Below are 25,586 nucleotides of genomic sequence, written 5' to 3'. Positions count from 1 at the left end.
TCGTGAGATTAATCGTTAAACCATTCCTCTGACCTATATTTCTCTATCCCTGCTTTTTTTTCCTCAAGTTCATTCTTTAACATCAACTTTTTTCCTCAAGTTCTCTCTCGCGGTTCATAACCGACGGACTGCGTCGGTTAAAACCGACGGAAAACAGACCCAGTCCGTCGGTTTTGTTAAAAAAAAAAAAAAAAAAACCGACGGTCTCATGTCGGTTTTTTTTTTTTTTTAATTAAAGAATGAAATGTAGGAACTTGGAATCGAACCCGGGTATGTTCCTTAGCATTAAAGGGCTTTACCACTAGACAACTGATATTTTTTGTTCATATACTTACACTGATTTAATTTATACTATTTTTTCGCTCTAAAAATGGAGACGGAAAAAAAAACCGACGGACTCCATCGGTTTATTTTAGAAAATAATATAAAAATAATTATATTTTTTCGCAAATTTTTGTGCAAAACATAACCGACACAGTCCGCCGGGTTTCTTAAAAAAAAAGATTTAAAAAAAATTATTGAAAAAACCAACGGAATTCGTCGGTCTTTCCGTCGGTTTTTTTCATCGGGTTTTTTCCGTCGGTTTTTACCAGTTTTTTAGTAGTGTTTGAGAAGAATGGTTACAGAAATTTTGTGCCTGAGATTGTCTTTTCGAATTTTAGAGACTCGAGAGCGATACCAGTGCCAGAATGCTCTTTTTTTTTTTTCCTTAACAAGAGGAACTTGAGGAATAAGAAGCAGGGAGAGAGAAATATAGGTCTGGGGAATGGTTTAACGATTAATCTCATGAAGGTTTATGAGTTTGTACATTGTTTGTATAAAAAAATAGACGGAGACTAAATTTGATAAGTTTTTGGATAGTTAAAGGACTAAAACCGATAAATGTATAATTAAGGGATCATTTTAGACCTACTCCCATAGATAAGGGACTATTTATGGCCTTTTCTCGTTCATTGTCACAGCATTATACGACCAGCTAGGAATAAGATTCCAAAGTTGTACAGACTATTTTTAAATTAATAGTACACATGCAGGAAAGACTACTCTCCAATCATTCTACTAACTGAACTCATGATACTCTAATGTTTAAGTAATTATTTTATTGTCTAGATTGGAAAGAAATGTTCTTTCAATTTCTTTAATAACATATTAATCAATTAACTACCTTATATTAAGAAATATACTTGTTAAACTGAGCCTTAAAATTTAGTTTGTTAAATTAAACTAGGCAATATTAATTCACTTATCATTGTGTCATCTGTAAAACACGTGACAGTATGTCCACCATTCTGTACAGAATGCAAATGTTGCTCCTTTGACCTTATATCATTTTATTTTTTAATTGTTCTAAAATCTGTAACAACCCGTTTCGTCGTTACTGTGACTTTCGGAAAAAATTCGCAACCCTGACCCCCTTAAAACCCTCTCAGCTCGTTGAGCTCTTCAAAGTCGCTAACTTGATCGGACCAGTTGTTTAAATTGTGTGTAAAATATCAGATTGGGCTACCAGGCCCAGTCATACTGCTATAGAGATAGTCCTGCCGCCCCAGCGCTGGCGCCACAGCGGCAGGAAGCTCCGCTAAAGCGGAGGTGCAAAATCATTAAAAGACCGTTCTAGCGGTGGGGCTACCGCTGAAGCGGTGCCGCCACAGCGACCGTTAGACCGCCACAGCGGTTGACGGGCAGTTATTTCCCTATTTAAGCCCATTTATTGACATGACCTAATATTTATTTCCCCAAATCAGCAGCCGCCATTAAGAGAAAATTCCAACCCTAGAAACTTAAATGTTGGGAAGGTAAACCCTTTAAATCCCTCATTTCATCTTCCTTTAATTCGCTCTTTCTTCTTGAACCATTTATGACTATAGTAGAGCATTAAAGGAGAGTTTTTTCTCTATCTTATGAGACCTTTGGGAAAATGTGATAATGATTAATCTAGAGCAATTAGTAACTTCAACATAGCTCTTTTGTTGCAAACCTAGACTAAATAGCAAGTTCTAAGCCTAAATCTTCTATTTCCGAAATGGGTTAATTTGTTAGAGGCTAATAATGTCTTAATAGAATTAGTAAAGTAAGTTTGACCTAGGTAACCTTGTTTCCCATAAAAAAGGTGAAATAGCTATAATCAAGAATCTAGTTTGAGTATTTTAGAAATGACGATTTTACCCCTGTGACCTCGAATTCCACAATCTTTGCTTACTTGAATGTATTCACCGTTCCTAGACCTCTCGGATCTACAAGTTCGCTACGAAGATGGAAGATGGAATCCAAGTGGATGTTCGCACACCTGTTCGGCCTCGAGGTAGGTTACGGCTTCCTTTCATTGGTAGACTCTGGTTAGACTTACATATACATGTATTAGATGAAGCGGAGAATGCATGTTTAGGATTTCGGAGATTGGGATGCAAATCTTAGGTTGGTACTGTTATGTGATTTATGTGTTCGGGCTTATGGCCTGTAAACTCTCTAGGTTCATGTGTTGGTGTTCCTTTACGTAATAATGGATTCTATGTGACTTAGGAGACTAGTTGTATGGGACTTGACTTGTTACATTCTGTCGATGAGAATGGCACGCATGACATGCATAGTTATGTCACATGTATATTAATATTGAATCATAATTTAGTATTGAAGAGGATAAACGCATTAATGGAACATGGAATGATTCTAAACTAGATACTTAGTGGTTGACCTGATGAGTTAAAAAACGTGTTTTATCATATGTTGATGTCGTAAGGAAATAAAGGAATGATATGGTGTTATTGACTCATCTTGATCTATTTATTTGTTGGTTCGTTGAAACGTTGAGACATTGGTAATTGTGGTTAGTGATATATCATGGTTTTGGTATTGCGGTACGTACTCATTCGAAACTGAGATGAGAATGGTGATTCATTGTGGCTTATTGTGTAGCCTTACGGTCGATGTTACTTGTGTGTCATGTGTGGTACTGTTTACGATTATATTGGTTGTTTCATCATATTCATACGCATGTCCATGATACATTGACATATGCATTGTTCTGGTACTGATGATGATATGTGAGAGAGTGTAGCCTCCGAGGTTTCTGTCGGAGAGTGTAAAAGAGAAAGGAGTGTTTGTTTCCCGAGGTTTCTTGTCGGGAACGATAGAGTGTCCGATGCCCGAGGTCTTTGCCGGGATCGTGAGAGCATGCTTGTGATCCGAGGTCATATTCTGGAGCGAGTGGTACATGGACTTTGCGGGTCCCCCATGGGTCATGATCGCCGAGACGTGGAGTCACTCCGTAACATGTTGTACAAAGCTTCATATGCATATGCATTGCATTCATCCTACATATATGATTGCATTGCATTGTATCTTGGTTTCTGTTGATTGTTGTGATACTACTATGATGTACTGATTCGGATTGCTATACTGAGACTTGGCACAGTTGGGTTTAGTTGCTATAACCATGGGCCATGATCTTGAATTACTTATATTTGATGCTAGTTCGCCCTGTTGTATATGTTGGCTTCCTAAATTCAGGCGAATAATGAATATCATAACGACGAAATAGCTTCCTGATACTAAGAGTGAATAATGTAGTGGTAGTTGACTTGAGATACTTGAGCCAAATTGTCTATTGTATGTTGGATGAGTTAGAAGAGTTAGAAGAGAGTATAACGTCAGTTAAGCAAATGAATCCCTGAGGATGAGTTAATGAAAATAAGAATCTTCTAATTGTTGAAGCGAGTGGTAAGTGATGTGTGCTGTTGACTTAGTTTTTGCCTGTTATGCTTATTTGTAGATTCTATTACCGTTATGTTTTTCTAACCATTGTCGGCCTATGATGCTTACCAGTATGAGTGTTGTACTGATACTACTCTTGCTACATCTCTTTTGGGGTGTAGAGTTTTTCAGGATATTGAGTGATTGAAGTTTTCCGGAAGACGCACGGTGCCTATCTTGAAGGCCTCCATCATTCTCATTCCGAGATGGAGGTTGAGTCTTAAATTTATTGTTGTATTCTGTATTTAAATCTTAGTCACTCTTGCACTAGTCTAGACTAGGTCATGGGAAAGGAGTCAGTGTATGTATTAAATTGATGTAAACTCTTCCGCTACTTTAGTGTATATATTGGTTTGACTTCTGCTTTTGATTATAATATATCTTGAAGGATAAAGAATCTAGTTCTTTACTTGTTTATGACTTTGTTTGGGTTTAAGGGTTCGCCTACCAAGGTGGGAATGGTAGGTGCCCGCGCGATCCTAAAGTGGGTCGTGACAAAATCACATACCCATTAAAACATGGCAAATAGGCTTATCCCAGCCCAGAAAAGTGGGACCAGAATTGATTAAAAGACAAACTGGAAGTACAGCATTCTTGCAACTCAAACATTGAACTCAAGTCAAAATTGTCTTGGTATGATACAATAATGTGACAACATTTAATAATAATAATAATAATCAAAAGGAATTCCATGTACAGTGATGAAACACTGCATACATCTCTCATCTCTGTTTAATGAAAGCACAATTGAAGGTACAAAGGAATTTCCTCCCAAAAAGAACAATAGTTGTCAAAGAATCAAGTACTAACATAAGCCAGAAAGATGGTGGATTTTCCTGCCATTGGTACAGCTAATAACTCGTATATCTGATTGCTTTTCTGAACATCCTCAATAAGTTGAAAAGCACGATTTACCTGGAAAGAACTAGTTCTTCCGAAGCAAAAATGATGGGAGAGCGAACACTAACAGCATTGCTATTACACAATCATGTAGGATTTAGAAGGAATAATAATTAGCAGCCGCGGTTGAAAAGTGAAAGGGACCCTCTCAGTATGTAGCCATTATATTCTTGAAAAGTTCCTTGGGAGCTAGAGTTTCAACACAAGAATCACCACACGAAAAGGATAATCAGCGCTAGTTATGCCATGACCACACAATTGAGGAATGAACTTATCTTTAACTTACCTGGCAATCCTGTAAATCTTTCATATTGCTCATATGCCTGCCCGATAAACATTTCAACTCCTGTCACAATTTTAGCTCCACTCTCTTGAGCTTCCCGCAAGAGTCTAGTGATTTTGGGAGTATAAACAGCATCAAAAACAAGTGTATAGTACTTCAAAACCTCCTGCAATTTGAAAGCAGGTCAGAGAAGTTCAATATAGTGAGACATTTAAAACAATGTTTTTCATCACAAATAGCATTTAAGGGAAACTAAGCAGAATATCGACATCAATTTGAAATAGCTGGTATCATGAAATAGTGATATAAATGGACATTAAATCTTCCAGGTCACGGAGACAAGAGAGATCCCAGATGTACAATGAATAGCTCAAAATTTTCATTCACACTGAGAAGGCACATTCTGAAGTTCATTGCTGAAAGGAATTAAGTAAACAGAACAAGCACTGAAGGAAAAAAAAAAAAAACTCAATGGAAGCTAACTGGTATTGAAACATTCAAGAATGCAGACAGAAATGTGCTACACGTCTTTACAACATTCATCCTCCCCATAGCTGTTAGTGATAAGTTCAAGTTACTAGAAAAATATCTTACTCAGGTTTAAGCATATACCAATAATAGTTTCTCATTTGATCCACTTCACTCTTCAAAATCATAAAACTGGGGTTATATCCAACCTAAGCGGCTAGCAGGCAGCTAACTCATGCGCAGAGTTGCTTGCTATCCACAAGTAGAAGATGTAAGGAGTTGGATAGGAGCTTCGCGCAAATAAAGATTGGTTAACAGGTGTGTTTATGTGTGTGTGTATTGGTGAAGATTGGATAACAGATTAACAGTATATACTAGTTTTATGTTATTGGCTGTGACTCCCTAGCACAACATGTAGATTTATATGTATTAGCCACAGATTCTCTGTTCTATTGTATGCTTTATTCATTTCCCTAACTATTTTTCTGAAAATAGTGTATGTAGTTTCCTCAGGACTAAAGTTAGTTCTTTATGACTCACAGAATGTCAAAACTTATTCAGACATTGTCTGCCTTATAGCAAATAAATGCGTGAAACTAATTCCTGTGGCAGCTGTCTAGAAATGCCAAATATCAGCCCAGATCGTATATCAAACTATTCAACCATATCCTATTTTAATAGTGACTCAGTGAGTAAAGCTCAGATCAAAAGCAGCAGCCAATGATCTTGAACTACTCTTGAGCCGAGGGTCTTTCGGAAACAGCCGCCCTACCTTTCAAGGTGGGAGTTAGGTCTGCGTACACTCTACCCTCCCCAGACCCCACATTGTGGGATTCTACTGGGCTTCTTGTTGTTGTTGTTGTTGTTGTTGTAATGATCTTGAACTGGTTTCTTACCAGCAGTTCCATTTCTGCCAGAACTGATCTCACTCATTGCATCTGTTTTACTCTGTTATTCTTGCCAGGGAGCAACAACAACAACGCCTCAATCCCAAACAAGTTGGGGTCGGCTATATGAATCCTCATTTCTTCATTTAAGCTCGTACTATATCATCATCGTTATTCTTGCAAGGGAACAAATCACCAAAATTCTTTTCATAGATCAGAACTTCATTTACACTTTTTAAACCACTCACAGAATTATAAGGATCTGATCCGGAAGAATTCTTGAAAATGAATGAAATTTCATTCCTAGGAGCAGTGAAGAACAGGGGAGGTTGTTTGAGATTGTGGGCCATGACTACAAAGGTATATAATTAGAGACTTCATTTGTTGACTAGGCGGGTTTGCAAGGTTATGAAAGGCCTAAAATCCTATTCTTTAACATAAAGAAGATTGATTTTGATACCTATCTATAAGGATTACACACACATTCGAGGTGTGAGGCTAACAGAGGGGAAAATGTTGTTTTCCAAGCAAAAGAAAAAGAAACAATGAGAAAATAAAAGACTCCCCTACAAAATGAAATTTAAAAACTCCACTCCGTTCAAATTAATAAAGCTCTTCTGTTCAATATTGAACCCTCTTAAAAACAGTGAAACTTAGAGAGGTAATTGCTGAATGCTGGGTATGAACTAGTTAAGGGGGAAAAGTTTTCGCAAGCACAGGAAAAAGAAGAAAAAGAAAATAAAAAGATTCCCCAACAAAATGAAAAAATAAACTCCATTGAATTCTAATTTATATAGCTTGTATGTTCAACATTGAACCCTCTTTGTTTACCCATTTCACATGAATGATATTGACCTTGCAGCTGTTCAAATAATAAAGATACGGATTCAATAACGAGTTCTATTTATCTAAGATGAATAACGAAAAGAGGCAAACCTTAGAGATTGGGGTGTCATCAACCCTTGGTTGCATGCCGATGGAGGTGGTATTTGCTAGAATCATATCATTTTCTGGATGGAAATTGTTAAGCTCGGCAAGAGACAAAGCCTGACCTCCAACTACATCAGCAATTTCTCTCGCTCGTTCTTCAAGATAAAGATAGAAGATCAGTATGAAGTAAACATATTTGACAATCAATACCAGAGTAGGAATACTAGGTGTACACAGAATTTAAAAAATGAAGTGTGGAACTACCATAGGTACGATTAGCAATCACGACCCTAGCCCCCTTTTCTTTTGCGCCATAAGCAAGCGCCTTTCCAGCACCGCCAGCACCAATGACCACAAACAATTTACCAGCCAAGGGTGAGCCAGATATACTAGGATGTGAACCTGCAAAAGGAAATAATGAAAAGCTCAAACGTTAAGCTCTAATTCAGAAAACGATGTTTGCAGCTAGTAAGTGATTCTTTCACCTTGCAACGCTTCTTCAATGGCGGAGATTGCACCCACATAGTCTGTATTGCAACCAAATAATTTCCCACCAGGCTGCCTTACAACACAATTGACAGCCCCTATTGACTGCAGGATAATCAAGAAACCAAGAAATTGCATTTAGAATACGGATCCCTGTAATACAAAACAAACTGAAACAGCTGAAAAGTATTATGAGATCATGATATAAAAAATACCTTAGCTGTAGGATCAACCTCATCACAGCAGTCGAGAACGGCTTCTTTGTGAGGAATTGTACAGCTGGACAACATAAAGTTGCATAATAATTCTAACCATGCATATGCATTATACTTATAAGAAAAACATGAATATGTATTATATTTACTAGGCATGGCTGACACATAACAATTAGGAAAAACACGACCGGGATGATCTCAACCAAGAAAAGAAAAACCCAGTAAATACAACCCCGTGAACATGTGGTATGTAAATGTATAAGTCGATGATACTTTCAAGCTGTGAGAGAGAGGGGGAAGGAGGATGGTAGGCCAGAGAAATTTGGCATGACTATACTACCCTGATTAAACTAAAAGACATCTGATAAAATACCAGTTTCAGTTTTGAGAGCAAACCTGAAGCCAGCAAAATCTAAAGATGCGTACGTCCGGAAAAAATTTGCAACATCATCTACCAGCAAATGTAGATAAACACCATTAAACCCAACAGATCTGAAAGCTTCATTATACAATAAAGGTGATTTGCTATGGCTAACAGGCTTCCCGATAATGCCAAATATTCTGGTATCTGGTCCCAACTGTCTGAAATTGTATAGATTCAAAAGATTTTCAATTGTTGGTTGCCCAGGAGCAGAAACTTTTCCCACTTCAAGAGTACCAAACGTGAGGTATCCACCGAATTTTGGACAAAGTATTCGAGACATCAAACCCTTCTCTCCCATGACCATGGCTATTATTGGTACCTATTTAACAAAATGCAAGAAACTCATTAATTTTTATCATGAGAAGCATCTTAGAGTGCAAGAAACCCATATTCAAGCAGGTAACTCATAAGAAAGAAAAAGAAAGCCAGAAATTCAAGGTAGAGGGAGGACAACTATAAGCATATAATATGCATAACAAACCTAATAACAAGTAACCATGTATCTGCATGTATGCACATGAATAATGTTATAGAGGCGCAGAAAAGAGAACGAACTTCAATCACGGGGGCAACCAGCTTATGATTAGAAAAACTAATGCATGTAGATTTCATTCTTAAATTCCAAAATATGAAAAAACAAAGAAGGACCATCTTGTAGTTTTAGTTGTTGTATTCCATCAATCAACTAGGTTTCAGAGTCTTCAATTTATGATTTCTCCGGGAGTTCAAGAAATAAATTAGATCAAATTGCAGTCAAGTATCTCAAACCTAAGCTTGTCAATCTTGTAAGAGTTTATCTTATTTAGTTCTGAACTAGATCCCACTCTATCTTTTTGAGGTTAAAAGAAGACTTGATTGCCGCCACAATGCTTTTCAAATGAAAACATTGCAAAGTATGATACAGTAGGGTGGGATGACTTTTGGATATTTTGCCATGCTATACAACTTATCGAAGTATAAATTGCTAAACAAAGACTAGAAGCTGGACTGTAATTGCACCCACTAAAATATTAACTGAAAATTTCACGATGAGTTACATATATGGGTGATACTAATAATCATTTTTAACCTAATCTTCATGTGTATATCTTTCTAGATCCAGGCTCAATATCTTGGAACTTCATAAAAGAATCATTTAAGACCTTTTTGGGGCAGTTAGGTTCCTGGAGTGCACATAGGAATCGGACGGGGTACTAGTGGTCCCTGCTTCGTGCAAGTTTGGCTCTCGTTGCTTATCTACAGGATTACTTTTTGTCCTATACAACCCCTTGAATATAGACTCTTGATAAGCTATAACACCTTATTCCCTTTTGCTCTATCACCATTCCAACTGCTCCCCAAGGAGTGGTGGGACTCCTTTGACCCTTTCTCATCCACAACGCAACCACCTACCCCCAAGTGCCCTAGCCAGTGACCCCTTCCTCCATTTGCTTTTATTCCCTTATGCCGAGTTTAACTTACAATATGGACCATCTACCCATAATCAATGATCATCCGCCCTCTTACACATCACTTTCAAGTTTCAACTTCCACAGTCAATAAATATTTATGGAGTATTATGAAAATCAAATATTATTTGTTGGAATTCTTTTTAACTGAAGGGACTACTTTTATATTTAAGAGAACATATAACTGTCTTATGAATTTTAGCTAATCATCATCTTATCACGAGTTGCTAAATCATTTCAGTGAAAATTACTTTTTAGCTAAAAACATAATTGTTGACATATATAAGGTTAGGGGTGTTAGTCTCACAAAAATTAAGTCCCTACAGCGGTCCATCCTATTGGGTCTCACCAAATAAGAATCCAACAGCATATAACACAACCTCATCGCTTGATGTACTAAAAGGTACCTTAATTTACAAGTGATATCAGATGTCATTCACTTGATAAAATGTCTAAGGCATCGATTCTACTATCTTTATTTTTTTGAGCAGGTAAATAATGATTTTATAATAAATAAGCAGCCTAGCACAAAGGTTATGCTAGAAAATACAGAGAAAACAGGTAAGAAATCCCCCAAACACTCCCCTCCCTCCCCCCCCCCCCCCCCCCTTTACAATGGATTCCATCTATGCAAGATCCTATCCCAGTAGGTTGTCAATAAAATCTATCATGCTATTTTCATCTTTGACTTCCTATAGGTTACACCAAAAAGCTGGAAAACTTAAACAACTAAACTTAATCTTCTTTACAATTTCTGTTTTTCCTTCAAAGCATCTACTGTCTACCTTTAACTTTTTCTTGCAATGGGAAAACCATCAGATAAATTAAGACAATTTAACACACCCCCACCACTTTCACCAGGAGAGAGAGAGAGAGAGAGAGAGAGTTAATTTGGAAGTTATTCACAATGTCCTTTTTTTTCCGGAAATAAGAAGTTATTCTCAATGTCTTTGTTCCTATGTTAAAAGAAAAATGTCTTTGTTCCTCTCGTTGCTCTTAATATATATCCAGGTTATTAAAGTATACCCAGTAATAAGTTTATGCTGCTATACCTAACTTAATGGCATGTATGGCTTAACACAAGAAGCAGCGAGCTTCTAGATTCCAGCTAAACAGCTACTATTATCATGCATCAAATCCAGCTCAGGAAAACCCATGATGTATCACCACGCATAATTTGAAAGCAAGTTACGCTCACAGAACTTGGCTATACTACTTACGCCGCTTACTTGAGAATGTACAGTAATTTGGAAAACACGTGCAACATCAGTGATATCCTGTGCAGTTGTTGCAAATTTCACTATGTCAGCTCCAGACGCCTGTATTCTTGCTACTAGATTGCCAAGATCCTCAGCTGATGGTGTGTTATCATAGTTGTGAGAAGAAACAATAAGTTTGCACTTTGTAGACTTATTTCCATGTAGAACACTGTTGAACTCGTCAATAGCCTAAAGAAGGGGGAGAAAAAGAAACAAACAGCATAAGATAAGCATTGATTATTATTTATTGATGAAGCGTCCATCAAAGTAAAAAGGAAAAACAAATGAAGACTCGAAGTATGAGAAACGTTGATGTTAAAGTTAGCTAAGTTTATATATCATATATTCCAAGTTCCAACAGGACGTGATCTTTAGTTTGCAAAATCGTTCTGTGACTGAATGTTCCTTCATGCAAGAAGCATCACAGGCCTAGAGCTCAAAAAAGTCACGCTCTAAGTCTCAACACAAAACTGGCAAGTTAATACACCTATTAAAATGCTTTGGAATTTCTACTACTCAAGTTTCTGGAGATCTGAACGTCACGCAACCAGATTGATTGACCTTGTATTCTCCTTCTTATGCAGTTACCTGAATTCCATTTTGAGGACACTTAGCAGCAGCCAGTCAGGGAAAGCTGTATGATGCTTTTTTTTTTTTTTTGTGGGGGCCATTTTTAGTGTGAAATCAATACCTTTAGCTCAACATCAATGTAATCAGCTCCCAATTCCATTGCTAATCGAAGTGCTTCCAATCGACTCATTTCATCTCCAGCATACTGACCACCTTCCCAATTGGGCCTAGCAAAGTAGGTAATGTCGGAAAATGTTATAATGAATTTTCAATGTCTAGAAGTAGAGCTATATTTAGATATTGTAAAAGAACTACTATTTGTTATTACAAGTTAACAGAAGTGGCAATAAATTCTAAAATAAGGTTGAACTCGGAGATGGTCGGCCCGAGGATGTCTTGCATGAAGACATAGAAGTATCCTTGTTTTATAATTTCGAAAATGTACAATAGACATTACACCAAAATCCAGCACATATTGATCCTGATTGTATTGCTGCAGTATGGTTCACAGAATTTCCATGTGAAAACATGCATCACAAAAATGAATTATGGTCTCCTTATATGGTCTAGAACAACCCTCCCCTCATGAGCTAACTTTGGGTTTGAGTTAGGCTCAAAACCATTACTTATCAAAGTGAATAGCGACCACCCAAGGGAAAGTAATTTCATTCCGTTTCGTACTATCTTTTTTTTTTTTTTTTTTTTTATAAAGAAAAACTTGCTAGTGGAGGCTGGTTCCATGCTCTAACTGTTTCAAGTCAAGTTAGTGACAAGTTTTTTACTGAAACAAAAAGAGTGCATATCAACAAACAGGGATATAAGAGCAACAGATACAGAAAAAACATTTTCATTATGAATTTTGAACCAAAAAAGGCTTCACAGCAAACTGGATGATGGAATGTAGAAAATGGCTACAGGTTGGATTGCAGTCGATTTCTCTTCCCAACCTGTGTTTTACACTTGAAAAGCTTTTTTTCTTTTCAGAATTTCAGCTCTTTATGAAGAAAATTTCCAAGCTATAATGTTTTTCCAGCCCAAATTTGACTACACTCAGAATCCTTGTTTCTCAATACAGTAAACACCCCACTCCCCCGTCCCCAAACCTGTCGATGCAATGGGCCAACAATGGTTTTCCACTATTGTACGCTACATATCTTTCTCCCACACACACTTCTAATTTTCTGTTTCAGCTTGCAGTAGGTCCTTGAATCCTCACAATTAATACTGCTACCAACTCAGGCATATTCTCCTATTCATTGGATTTCCACATGTAATAAATAATAACAACATGCCCAGTGTAATCCCACAAAGTAGGGTCTGGGGAGTGTAGAGTCTATGCAGACCTTACCCCTACCTTGGAGGTAGAAAGGCTGTTTCCGATATACCCTCGGCTCAAGGAAAAATAGTTCAAAGCAGTTCCGGAAAGAAATAACGGAAGTGAAAAAGCCAGAGAAGAAAGCCAACATTTTTAAGTATTATATTTGTAAGCAGCAACACTCGATGCAGTTACAGTACTAAAAACAAAGATTTGTAGTTTTAGTCACCTAGTGTCCTGCTAAAATAGCCAATTAGGCTTTTTCTGCTCCACATCTTAGAATTCTGGTTACAGTAAATAATGTTCAAAATGCTGGCAACTAACAGTTATTCCCTCAATCCAGGAAACTTGATCCATTTGCTATAAAAAAATAAAAAAAGACCAGAAATTTTACATTCACCGTGATTTTCTCAAGTAATGGCTAGATTTGAATCTAGAAATTTCGCTCAAGATCTGATGATTTTTAAAAACTGAAACTCAAAGATTGGTAAATTTTGACACTCGTATCTCCAATCAAGTCTCAAACTTTTGAGAGAAGGGGAGAATTTGTCTTTCATGCCCCACGCATTACTTCAGCTTATTATCTTTTAAGTAGGATAAGACAGTTTAATCCATTTAATATTTTTGTAACTGGGTAAACCAGAAATTTCCCCTAATCATATGCCCTATCCAGTCTCCACTGACATAGCTCAACTCAAGAATCTAGATTTTGATACAGTCTGCGTACTCCATGAAATCTGCTACGACCAGTGTTTTAAAAGGCGCGGGCGTCAGGCGAGGCGTTTTACATATGCCTCGCCCAGGCGTAAGCCCCGAGGCACAGGGCAGCCCCACAGGTATTTAATTTTTAATATTTTCTAAGTTAATAAAATAAAAATATAAGTAAAAAATATATTAAAATTATACAAATCAAAAAGAATTAGTATAAAAATGTATATATTTATTATTAACATGCTAACATATGCATGAACTATTAAAAAAATCTTGAAAAAGTGAATGTAAAGATGCATTACACAATAACACGTCTATGATGAAACATAATTAGAGTTGACAAAACGATACTTTGTCCTAATAATTCAAAGATAAAATTGACAATAATATAAAGTTATTATTTTAAAACCTAAAACTAGATACAAATTAATACTCATTATAATACAAATAGCCAGAGTAGAGTCTTCAAAACATTATCTAAACTAGAGTGATATCAAAAGAAATTCTAAAACTAAAAACTATCTTGAAAAAGATAAATTGAAGAATGCTAAAAAAATCTTGAAGAAAATAAAGCATAAAGAAGGAAAATGCAAACATGGAAGATAGTAAGAATTGGAGGACAAAACACTTTGTTTTGTAGTTTACTTTGCATACAAAGGTGTAAAGTGTATATGTTACTCCGTAAACAACAATGAGAAAAGCTAATGAAATTAGGATAAACGATTAGAAAAAACTTTTGACTTTTTGAGATATTTAGTTTGAGAATTTACTTTGAGTTAATTACTGGATATTTAACTTTTTTTTTTAAAATACTAAGCAATTACTGGCTCAAATTTGTAAAAGTTCCCGGGGCTTACGCCCCAAATGTTGGGGCTCATGCCTAGGCGAACGCCCCGAAGGTTGGGGCTTATGCCCCAAGATACTTATGCCCCGCCTGTACGCCTCGGTGCATTTTTGGTACGCCTCGCCCCAGGGCTCGCCCCAAAAAACGCCTTTTAAAACACTGGCTACGACTTACACATCCCAGTCTCTTTCTACTTTATAGCCCACATTAGTTACTGGCAAGAAATACACTGCACCACTGGCAAGAATTTCTAACTTGGATTATTTTCAATAAGCAGAAATGTGCCAAAATAAACTCCCGTTATTTTTTTACCTTATTCCTATAAAATCCACTGGAATAAGGAAAGGACAATGGCAGGATTTTTAAACCCGTTTGTGACAGGATAAACGGTCACAAGTCTTATTGCATATCTTCCAAAGTTCACTCAATTTCCTGCCTCACCGATCATCCACCTCAAATCTCTCAGTTCAGTGATATCGTCTTAGATAGGTAAATATTTACTCAATAAGATTATGAGCTTAATTTTGACGGACAGATACTTCATGTTATATTTATCCAAGATGCAAGTAACAATGCCAAGACAGTTTTCTGTTGATAATGAAAATTTTGACAACTCCATCATCATCCTCCTTTGTCTTTAAACTAAGTCAAGTTTCAGTCAATTAGAAAAATTTCTCATCTTTTAGGAAATGCGCAGTTATTAAAGAGGCATCTGCACCAGCTGATCGTACTCCAACATATGTCAATCATCCACAAACAAGGCAGCAGGTAGTACAGGATCTTGCTGCCACTCTTTCATTCCAAGAACGAAAACTATAAAACATAGACTAAATGCATACAAGTTCTCTGTGGTTATATACATGGAGACCTTATAAACAACAGGTGATTTCCTAACAAAACTGAAGCATAAACTTACAGCAAAATGCACCTACTGCATAAAGTGCTTTAGTTTTTCACATGTCTGTCAAACAAGGATTGACCCTATGTTGCTCGGACTCGGGTGCCGGTACCCGATACATGAGTGGATCTGGTCATATTCTTCATTAGATAAATTTAAGGATTGGGGTATGGTTTCGAGTGCCGATATGGGTGCTGGGATACAGCTATAAATCTATACTTAGAGATATACAAGTATACAACAACAACATACGCAGTGAAATCCCACGGTGTGGGATCTGGGGAGGGTAAAGTGTACGCAGACCTTACCCCCATCTCAGAAGATAAAGAGGCTATTTCCGAAAGACCCTCAGCTCAAGAGAAAACATGACAAGAAAAGGTTAGATAAGCACAACAGTTCAAAGCAATACGGAGATGAAACTAACAAAAGCGACAAAAGCCATGATAAAGCAGTCTGAGAAAAAGAAGCAGTAGCTACCACAGATAAATACGATAATTGCGGTACAAGAAACAACATATAGTTGCAAGAATCAAAGGACAAGAAAATGAAGATCGAAACTGCGACTACTAGTACGACGGGATACGTGGGACTACCTACTAGCCTTCTACCCTAATCTGAGTCCTCCATAGCCTCTTATCTAAGGTCATGTCCTCGGTAAGCTGGAACTGTGCCATGTCCTGTCTAAGCACCTCTCCCCAATACTTCTTCGGCCTACCTTTACCTCTTCTGAAACCGTCCATAGCCAACCTCTCACACCTCCACACTAAGGCATCTGTGTCTCTCCTCTTCATATGCCTAAACCATCTCAGCCACGCTTCCCGCATCTTGTCCTCCACCGATGCCATTCCCACCTTGTCTCCATCTTCATTCCTAATCCTATCTCGCCTGATGTGCCCACACATCCATCGCAACATTCTCATTTCCGCAACTTTCATCTTTTGGACGTGCGAGTTCTTGACTGCCCAACACTCCACGCTGTACAACAAAGTCGGTCTCACTACCACTTTGTAGAACTTGCCTTCAAGCTTTGGTGGCACCTTCTTATCACAGAACTCCTGAAGCGAGCCTCCATTTCACCCACCCTGCACCAATACGACGTGTGACATCATCGTTAATTACCCCATCTCTTTGTACAATAGATCCAAGATACTTGAAACTTCCATTCTTTTGGATGGCCTGGGTTCCAAGCCTCACTTCCACGCCAGCCTCATGTGTCATGTCACTGAACTTGCACTCCATGTACTCTGTCTTGATCCTACTCAACTTGAATCCTTTAGACTCCAGAGTTTGTCTCCAAACCTCCAGCTTAGCACTCACTCCGGTGCGGGTCTCGTCAATCAGGACTATGTCATCCGCGAATAACATGCACCGTGGCACCTCACCTTGAATTTGCCACGTCAAACCATCCATCACAAGGCAAATAAAAATGGACCAAGAGCTGATCCCTGATGCAACCCCATCTCCATTGGGAAGTGTTCCGAGTCTCCTCCCACTGTCCTTACCCTGGTCTTGTCTCCCTCATACATGTCCTTGATCGCCCTAATGTACGCCACAGGTACACCTCTAACCTCCAAGCATCTCTATATAACCTCTCTTGGCACTTTGTCGTAAGCCTTTTCTAGGTCGATGAAAACCATGTGTAAATCTATCTTCCTCTCCCTATACTGCTCCACCAGTCTCCTCACAAGATGAATGGCTTCTGTAGTCGAGCGCCCCGGCAAAGATATACAAGTATTTACTTCAATTAATTAATGTTCTTGCACCAAAAATATAATGAAATTTAATTCCTTATAAGCACCTAAAATTGTATTCGTAAGATATATGTAAGAGCAAAGCGTCTCATACTTTGTATAACTAATTATATATATAACATAATCAAAATATCAAACCAAATACCCAATCAATCTATACTTCTTGGTCACATATGTAGTTAAAGCACCCTGAGTAAATTGACCACATCCGGTGGGGATCCCACACCCAAATAGTGCTAGATCGACACGGGTGCGACAGGGACTTTGAAGGGTTCGAGCAACATAGGGATAGAGACATGATGAAGGGAGCTTATGTTTAGTAACTCCACAGAACTTCTTTGTTGTTTTTTTTTTTCGATGACATGGGAACCCGCAACCGCTACCCTTCAGGTGCGCACAAGGTAAACCCAGCTCCTGTGCAATAGCTCGCAAATGACACAAGAGAGATAACCCGCACTAGGCAAGCCCGGTGCGACGAGCTCGACCCAGAAGGCAAATTCCCTGCTGGTGTAGGCAGGGGGTTTTGAACCTGAGACCTCCACATTATGAAAGCCCAATGCTCAACCAACTTTGCCACCCTTGCGGGTCAGCACTTCTTTGTTTCTTGCTCACCATTTTCAGTGAAGGCTGAAAATTCCCATCCCCTGTCATTGTGCATCTAAAGGTATTAGTTCGGTTGACATTAGATGATAGTTGGTCCCCATGAAAAGAAGTTCTATACAGTGAATGAGATGGTTTGAGGTAACCTGTCATTGATTGGCCTCTGTCACTTGAGACAGTGATTAAGTGATACTTCAACATGTGAAATGTTATTATGTAAGTACATGAACCTTTTTCAATCACTTCCTTTTCAAGTACATGAGCTTGAAAAGGAAGTAAAAGATCATGATTCTGGTCTTCTACCAACCTGTCCTTTTCTGCAGATCAAATTTCTTTACGAACTATTTGTTATGAGCTACCTCACTTTTTTTTCTTTTTAGCAAAATATGAGCTAACTCAGTAGTTTCAATTAGTCGCCTTCTTTCCCTCCTTTTCGAGGCAAAAAGACTTCTTAATTTGCTTTCTCCTCGATCCAGATCATTCGACAGACTTATTCAAACTCATTAACTTGAAACATACGCTTTACAGTTATATGACCTCTGTGCAAATTCACAAGCCAGCGTGCTACTTGGCTGTCTTATGGATATGTTGAGTTCTTAGCAAGTATCCAAGGTATCTTGGAAGGTCTCGCAAAGCTTACTTCTGTTAGACATGTATATGTCAGATGAAATTGCTCAGAGGACATCACACACAAGGAAAAGCACTAATGGGAAGGAAGACTACACGGAGTAGACTTGACGCACCATTTAGCAGCGTGTCATGGTTTCAGCACCATATGTTAACCAAGAATTATTAATCAGGCTCACTTTACAGTCATCCAACAACTCTTGGTTAGCTGCTCCTAGATACACACGACACTCACATTCATTTATTTATTTTACTATATTTATTCCAAACTCTTTGTTTTAGTAGAAAGTACTTATTAAGAGAACAGGATAGTCGAATAAAATGGATACATTAGCAAAAGAAGTAGACACTCCCATGCATACACAGCGTGCTTTAAGCACAGAACACAAGTAACTTGACATTAAGTATGCATTTATATCCATTTATGAGTTGAGGTGCCCTATATTTTTTAATGTATACACATACATTGAAATATCAAATACACACATAAAATGGTTTCTCAATCAAAACTCAGGACAACAATGTGAAATTTTCCATAACCAATGCGAAAAACTACTTAATTTCCCAATATAAGCAAGTGGATCACTCCCAATTTCTCACTAATCTCATTGTCAATCAAGTAAAAGAATCTTTAAAATGTATATTTCAAAGGATAAATCTTAATCATCATTCTTAATGTTCCAGCTATTACAAAAAACGCAAAAAGAGACAATCTTTAACAACTGAATTCAGAACTTCTGCTATTTATGAAAACAGAATTTCCAAGCTATAATGACTACATTTGGCTAGTCTTATCAAGACTACTTTTTTCCCCGGTAGGAAGGCCTAAATCCTTACAATTAATATTGCTAACAACTCAAGCTTAACAACAACAACATACCCAATGAAATCCCACAATGTGGGGTTTGGGGAGGGTAAAGTGTACCTTACCCCTACCTTGGAAAGTAGGGAGGCTGTTTCCGAAAGACCCTCGGCTCAAGAGAAAGCATGGCAAAAAAGGTCAGATAAGGACAAGCAACTCAAAGCAGTATGAAGATGAAAATAACGAAAGCGAAAAAGCCATGATAAAGCAATCTGGAAAAAAAGGAGCAGTAGCTACCACAGATAAATAAGATATTTGAAGTACTAGAAACAACAGATAGTAGCACAAATCTGAGGACAAGAAACTAAAGAGCAAAACTGCGACTACTAACAACTCAAGCTTATTCTCCTATATTTTTATCTTTTGGATTTCAAATTCAAAACAAGAAAAGAAGGATATATCTTAATCTTCCAGCTATCACAAAAATGTACAAACTTTAACAACTCAATTCAGATATGACAGTAAAGACACAAACTTGGAAGCAGAAAGAAACCTGTAAGTGAAGAGAGTAGGCAAAGGGGACTGTCTGATAATAGTATCAATATCTGGCCTAGGATTAAAGCTTTTCAAGCTATCCAATCGAACTTCAACAAGATCAGCACCACTAGTTTTAGCCTTTTGCATAAGAATCAACATTTGATCCACTGAATCAGCCATAATTGGTGCACATATTAGAGTTGGGTTCCTCCTCATTGTCTCCCCTTCCATCTTCTTCACACCAGAATCCACAACCTAAATAAAAAAAAAACTCAACCCCACAATTCAAGAAAGAATTTAAACATAAAAAGAACTGTTCTTTTTCTCCAATAGTAAATGTAAGAAAAAAAAACTCAACCCCCACAATTCAAGATTCAAGAAAAAGAAAGAATCTAAACATAAAAAAGAACTATTTTTCTTTTCTCCAATAGCAAAGGTAAGAAAAAAAACTCAACCCCCACAATTCAAGAATCTCAAGAAAGAGAAAAAAAAAGAATTTAAACATAAAAAGAACTGTTCTTTTTTTTTTTCCAATAGTAAAGGCAATGTGGGTTGGTAGAAAGACTAACAAAGTTTGGTGAGTTGAGAAAGCCAATCCAATTTCAAATTCTTTATCATTTTCTTTTTCCATTTTTTGTAAAATCAATTTTGAAAGAAATTCAAAATGAGACAAGTTGTTGAATAAAAAAGGATGACTTACCAACTCCATTGGCAACCAACTCTAGAGCAAAAAAATGGGTAAGTAGCAGAAGTTGTAGGCTAAGCAGCCAGCTTGAAAAAGTCAAGTGACAGAGGTAATAGATATATATACTAGTATTATTTATATTTAATTAGAAAAAGAAAGGTGAAGTAGATATGATGTGTGGTTTTTCTTTAGCTTTATATAATACAAAATCAAGAATTCAAAGCGTGTATGTGTAGCCGCGTTGGTGAGATAACTGTCGTGGGTTGGTGAGGGATGAATTTTATTTTATTTTCCATTTTCAACTACTACCATTGTTTTAAAAGGTAGTGTCAGGACGCGCCCCAGGGCTCGTCGCAGAGCAGTGGCAAAACGCCCTGGGGCTAACGTGCGGGGCTTAGTTCCTATGAGGCTTACGCCCTAAGCATCCAACCGTACGCCCTAAACACGCCTAACGCCCAGGATTCGCCTAACAGTTCTTACACAAATTATATTTTAAATTCCTTAATTAAAATCATTCACCCTCATAATTGTTTAACAAAATAATGATACTTAATAGTTTTTCATCTATAGAAATAGAAGATTGGGTGTAACTCATATAACAAGTCGTAGTATTGGATATTTACTATTTGAGAACGTCGTGAGGGTGAATATCACTTAATTTAAAAAAAAAAAAAAAAACATAGCGGAATTGTACATTTTCACTTGTCATTGGTCATAAGTCCTATGTATCAGAATTATCATATAATTTTATTTTTTGTTCATGAAGAAGTTATGTTTTAATTGTAATATTAATAAATTTTATTAATTATTTGCTTATAAGGAGATAAAATGAATAGTATGATAGTAATAGTGTTTTAAGAAACTGTGTTTTTTTCCGTGTTTGAAAGTTAAAATGTTAGAATTGTTTTGCATTTCATAATAGCTTTTATTTCATTCTATTGTTTATACTTGTAAAATTATGTTATATATAATTACAAGTTATAAGCGGTGTATAATGGATTGCTTTGATCATTTTTTTGTGAGGATCAAGCGCGCGCGCGCGCTCACACACACACACATATATATTTCATTTATTTACAGTTTTCTTTTATTTTTTTTATGTAATTTTACCTATTTAAAAATATTTATTGTAATTATATTATTTTAAGAAATACTAAAATTAAATACCCATGGGACTTACGCCCCGTGCCTCGAGGCGTATGTAAAACGCCCCGCCTTTTAAAACACTGACTACTACTATATATATGACCATTAATATTGACCATTCCCTTGATAAATCCTGGACAGAAGGGTACTGGAGGGGATCTCAGGTTGATTTTTAATTCTTATCCTTCAGAATCAATTTATGTCTAGTAGGTATAAATTATTTAAGAACGTGACATATAAATATTATGATGTAAAAAAGGAGCGAAAGTGCAAATGATTTGAAACAAAACACACAACTCTTGGACCATTGCGGAGAATAGAACAAAGTAGCATTCAATTGACCGAAAAAGGCAACTCGAGGGATGAGTTGTTGCCTTGTTGGCAATTCGACCCTTAAATATTGGTCAAGTCACTCCACTCCAGACTCCAAACTAAAATTTCAGCCTAAATTATCCCGTCTTTATCAATTATGACATTTTGGTCCTTTTTCTTTTATTTTTAAATTAATTTTTGGCCCTTATTACTTTTTAAGGTAAATGTATAAACTTGAATGACCATATGAGGAACAAATAAAAGATACATGGTTTTACTAGATAATTTACTTAAATTGAGTGACCATACGAGGAATTGACTCGAAAAAACTTTTGTTTACACAAATATTTTTGATGAAAATTGATTATATTGAACACATTCAAAATCTTTAATGAGATTTGAATCTTGTACGTAAACAATGTAAACAAAAGTACAATGGTTATACCTACTACTAGGGGTGTACATGGACCGGATTGGTTTGGATTTTTCAAATACCAAACCAAACCAATTATGTCGGGTTTTTAACTCGATAAACCAAACCAATAAAAGTCAGATTTTTTGATTTTTTCGGGGTTTTTTTTCTGGAAAATCTTCATCCAAAATATAACTTTTACTTCAAATATTTCTTTAGTCCTACTAAGACACAACTATTCACTTGAGGTTTTTCTTAAGAAAATAACAAAAATGTGAAACAAGTGATGACATTGTAATGAAATATTCAACCAAATAATAATGAATAGCATAAAATAAATATTGCTAATTAATAAGGTATAATAAAAATGATCATCATCTAAAAATACTAAATTGTGCTAAAATTAGTACGGCCAATGAGTATTAATTACATGAAAAATTAAGTTATGTATTTTTATTATCTAAATTAACAATGCAAAACTAAAGACTAGATATTCAATATTATTGTCATTCCTAGTGTTAGGATTGAATTACTTTTGTTATAAGCATTAGTATTGATTTGGTTTTGGTTTGGACTTTATTTGAGTTACTAACATCTGTGGGCTATAAAATTTATTGGAACATTCAAAATTATAAGTCCAAACTTGAAATAATATGTTAAAGACAAAAACTATGAAAAAACTTAAGAAATATTTATAAATTAATGTATAAAATATACTAAATATTTGTATACATGTAATGCTGGGTTGATTTGGTTAGATTTGACTTTTTTTAGTTAAAACCAAATCAAATCAATTTTGATTGGGTTTTTTTTTCAATTCCAAATCAAGTCAAACCAAACCACTAGTCGAACTCAATTTGATTTGGATTATCGGTTGGTGGGATTTGTTTTTTTTTTTTTTGTACACCATTACCACTCTAATGTCGTGTTATATTATCTTGACTTTGTAAGATGTACCGCAAGAAAACGATTTTTTAGCTACTAGCAAATCGGTGCATCTGTTAAATAAGTGAAAAAGGTCCACCAAACAATTTCTTTGTACACCCCTACCTACCACTCTAATTGCAAGTTTTTTTGGACCTAACCTATGATAGTCATGACATTTGACGGAATTTCCTGTGTAATACCTAACGCAAGATTGAACTGAAGATTAAAGTACATTCTAATGATGCTTTTACTTAATTAGGGAACGTCAAACTTAATCAATAACATAGATACCTAATCGTTATAAAACAGTGCTTATACTTTTTGCCATCTTCCTTCTTTTATCTTAAAAGGGAAATATTATGTATAATGTTGTAAGCCGATATTACATCAAAATTTGCTATGAGGCTATGACTATTGCATACACCTAAACTTTTGGATTGTATGTGCTTAGGTATGTATGGATAAAACTTTATTATGTGTCTCATATAGTTGACATTAATTGTGTAAGACTTCTTTTTATCACATAAATAAGTGAATTCAAATCTTATATTTTTTTAGGCACAAAATGTGGATCTAATTTTTTGTGAGACAGAAAAAGACCTTTCAAAATTAATATTAGTTGTATAGTCACAAATAAGGAGCGGAGATGTGGGTCCCATGACCATTAGCAGCCAAACTATGGCCTTAGGGTTTAGGTGGCACCTCTGTTAACCTTTTTCTCCTCATTATTCTCTCTTCTTTCTCGATTAGTTGTGCCTCCTTAGCCTAATGGAAAAATATTTCTTTTGGTTTCTCGTCTGCAGTGAGGCTCGATTAAATATAAAGTTTGCACAGTAAATATCATATTTGGAGTAAAAAGCTCTCTAATAAACACGATTCTATATTCAGAGCTTGAACCCGAGATCTCTAATTAAGAATAAAGTTTTTATCACTTCACCATAACCCTTGTTGGTTATAAAAAAAAAAATTAAAAAAATGCCTATCTAACCTTCACATTATATTATTATCATTAATTGGTAAAATAATTTTAAAATATGTATTAGTTAATCATAATTAAAGTGATAGATAATTAATATGCAAACACGTCATTTATTTATAGATAGGGTGTTAACAGGAGTCTGAGGAATTTTTTCCTAGCCTACCTCCTGTTCAGTTTTGCCTCGAATTCCTAATTTCTATGGTTATCCAGTTGTGATGTTGATGATTATATATTTTTCATGATCTGATGGAAAATTAATTCAAAGTTGGAGTCAGAAATTAAAACTGTTTAGGACTTTATATTTGCTAGTTTAACTAATTTATGTCTAAATAGTATTTATAGTTAAAATTATATAGGAATAGGTTTCAAGTTTCTAGGTGAATTTCAAGGACAATTCTCTAGCTATGCGTATTCTATCCTTCTAGGTTGGTTTTCCGTGTTCTGTTAACTATGTAAAACAGTGTGAGAATAACTTTAAAGAACATAAGTACAACGATCTTCTAGATTTAATTTAGGTGAAACTTTTGCAACCTTACAATATCTAGATAATTGTGAGCCAACTTGGTGGAAGAAACAATATAGCCTCACAAAAATAAAAAATCATTCCAAATGCATGACAGGAGATACTTTGTACTCATGTCTCACATTCGTCGTAGTCACTAAGATACTTGCTGCAAAAGAATAAAGCACTCAAAGATCAGACATACATGTTCAGTCGTTGCATTCCATAATGCTTTTGAAAAAAATAAAAATTCAAAGACAACTCTTTTCTCTTGTAGTAATTTTTATCCTTTCAAAGATCTCTATAATTATATTTTATTACTGGTCCAGACTTCCAGTTACATTAGGTGTATTGGTATACTTATATTCGGCCATGAGATAGTCATGACTCTTTTTTAGTCTGGTTATAGATTTCTATCAGTATGAAGATAAAAGTGAGTTTTAGTATTTGGAAAGGAGAAAGCAAAAGGTTAGCTGTTGAACAGTGAAAAGAACAGCTCCTAGATGTTATATGAAACCTAGCCTAATCCAACCTGCAATAAGAGCACAAAGAGAGTGATATTTCCGGAACTTAAAGACTTAAATTATTAATTTCTCAAAATAAGGATAAAACTTTATGATTAAAGCTTAAACTAGGACAGGAGATGAAAGTAGTTGAAAATTAAAAAGTGCTGCTAAGTATTTAACACACAACATACACTAGGATTAATTCAAGAAAGGGGAGACCGGAAATGTGAGATTTTTATATTGTTATGTGCCCTTCCTGAAATTACTTCCTGCCTCAGAAAAATGAGTCCGGAACTTTTTTAACCCAAAAAATAACTTTTGGAACCAAACTAACCCTTTAAAAAAAAAAAAAGAATCAAAGTCGGCTTCACGCACAGAATCTGTGCGTGAAATCCTCTTTCCCCCGACCCCA

General features: G+C 36.1%; 1 protein-coding gene and 1 long non-coding RNA gene across 3 annotated transcripts; one reads left to right on the top strand and one right to left on the bottom strand.

The window, feature by feature from the left end:
• The first annotated feature begins 1,400 nt into the window (after nucleotides 1-1,400).
• On the top strand, nucleotides 1,401-4,105 carry LOC132621570 (uncharacterized). The gene is made up of 3 exons (XR_009575569.1): nucleotides 1,401-1,796; nucleotides 2,224-2,302; nucleotides 3,873-4,105. It is a non-coding gene; the product is annotated as an uncharacterized LOC132621570 (long non-coding RNA).
• Nucleotides 4,106-4,341: 236 nt separating this feature from the next.
• On the bottom strand, nucleotides 4,342-20,563 carry LOC132626864 (bifunctional 3-dehydroquinate dehydratase/shikimate dehydrogenase, chloroplastic). Of its 2 annotated transcripts, none has more exons than XM_060341880.1 (11): nucleotides 20,406-20,563; nucleotides 19,722-19,960; nucleotides 11,742-11,847; nucleotides 11,012-11,239; nucleotides 8,316-8,662; nucleotides 7,920-7,983; nucleotides 7,704-7,809; nucleotides 7,483-7,620; nucleotides 7,225-7,373; nucleotides 4,937-5,099; nucleotides 4,342-4,839 (listed from the first exon to the last, which is right to left on the bottom strand). In XM_060341880.1, the coding sequence occupies exons 1-11, from the start codon at nucleotides 20,412-20,414 to the stop codon at nucleotides 4,799-4,801; spliced, it is 1,590 nt and encodes a 529-aa protein (XP_060197863.1). In that variant the 5' UTR covers nucleotides 20,415-20,563; the 3' UTR covers nucleotides 4,342-4,798. The 2 variants fall into 2 exon arrangements, with proteins under 2 accessions (XP_060197863.1, XP_060197864.1); XM_060341881.1 differs by having other exon boundaries at nucleotides 11,021-11,239.
• Nucleotides 20,564-25,586: the final 5,023 nt, after the last annotated feature.

Source organism: Lycium barbarum, chromosome 2, assembly GCF_019175385.1.
Source record: "Lycium barbarum isolate Lr01 chromosome 2, ASM1917538v2, whole genome shotgun sequence".
Classification (NCBI taxonomy): Eukaryota; Viridiplantae; Streptophyta; class Magnoliopsida; order Solanales; family Solanaceae; genus Lycium; species Lycium barbarum.
Note: the sequence above shows the minus strand (reverse complement) of the source record. Positions and strands in the feature narration are given on the sequence as shown.

Excerpts from the sequence above, each read along its gene's own strand:
- LOC132626864 (XM_060341880.1), bottom strand. Across the intron at positions 7,621-7,703 it reads CATTGAAGAAGCGTTGCAAG|GTTCACATCCTAGTATATCT; the intron begins GTGAAAGAATCA and ends TTCCTTTTGCAG. Across the intron at positions 5,100-7,224 it reads ATGACACCCCAATCTCTAAG|GAGGTTTTGAAGTACTATAC; the intron begins GTTTGCCTCTTT and ends TTCAAATTGCAG.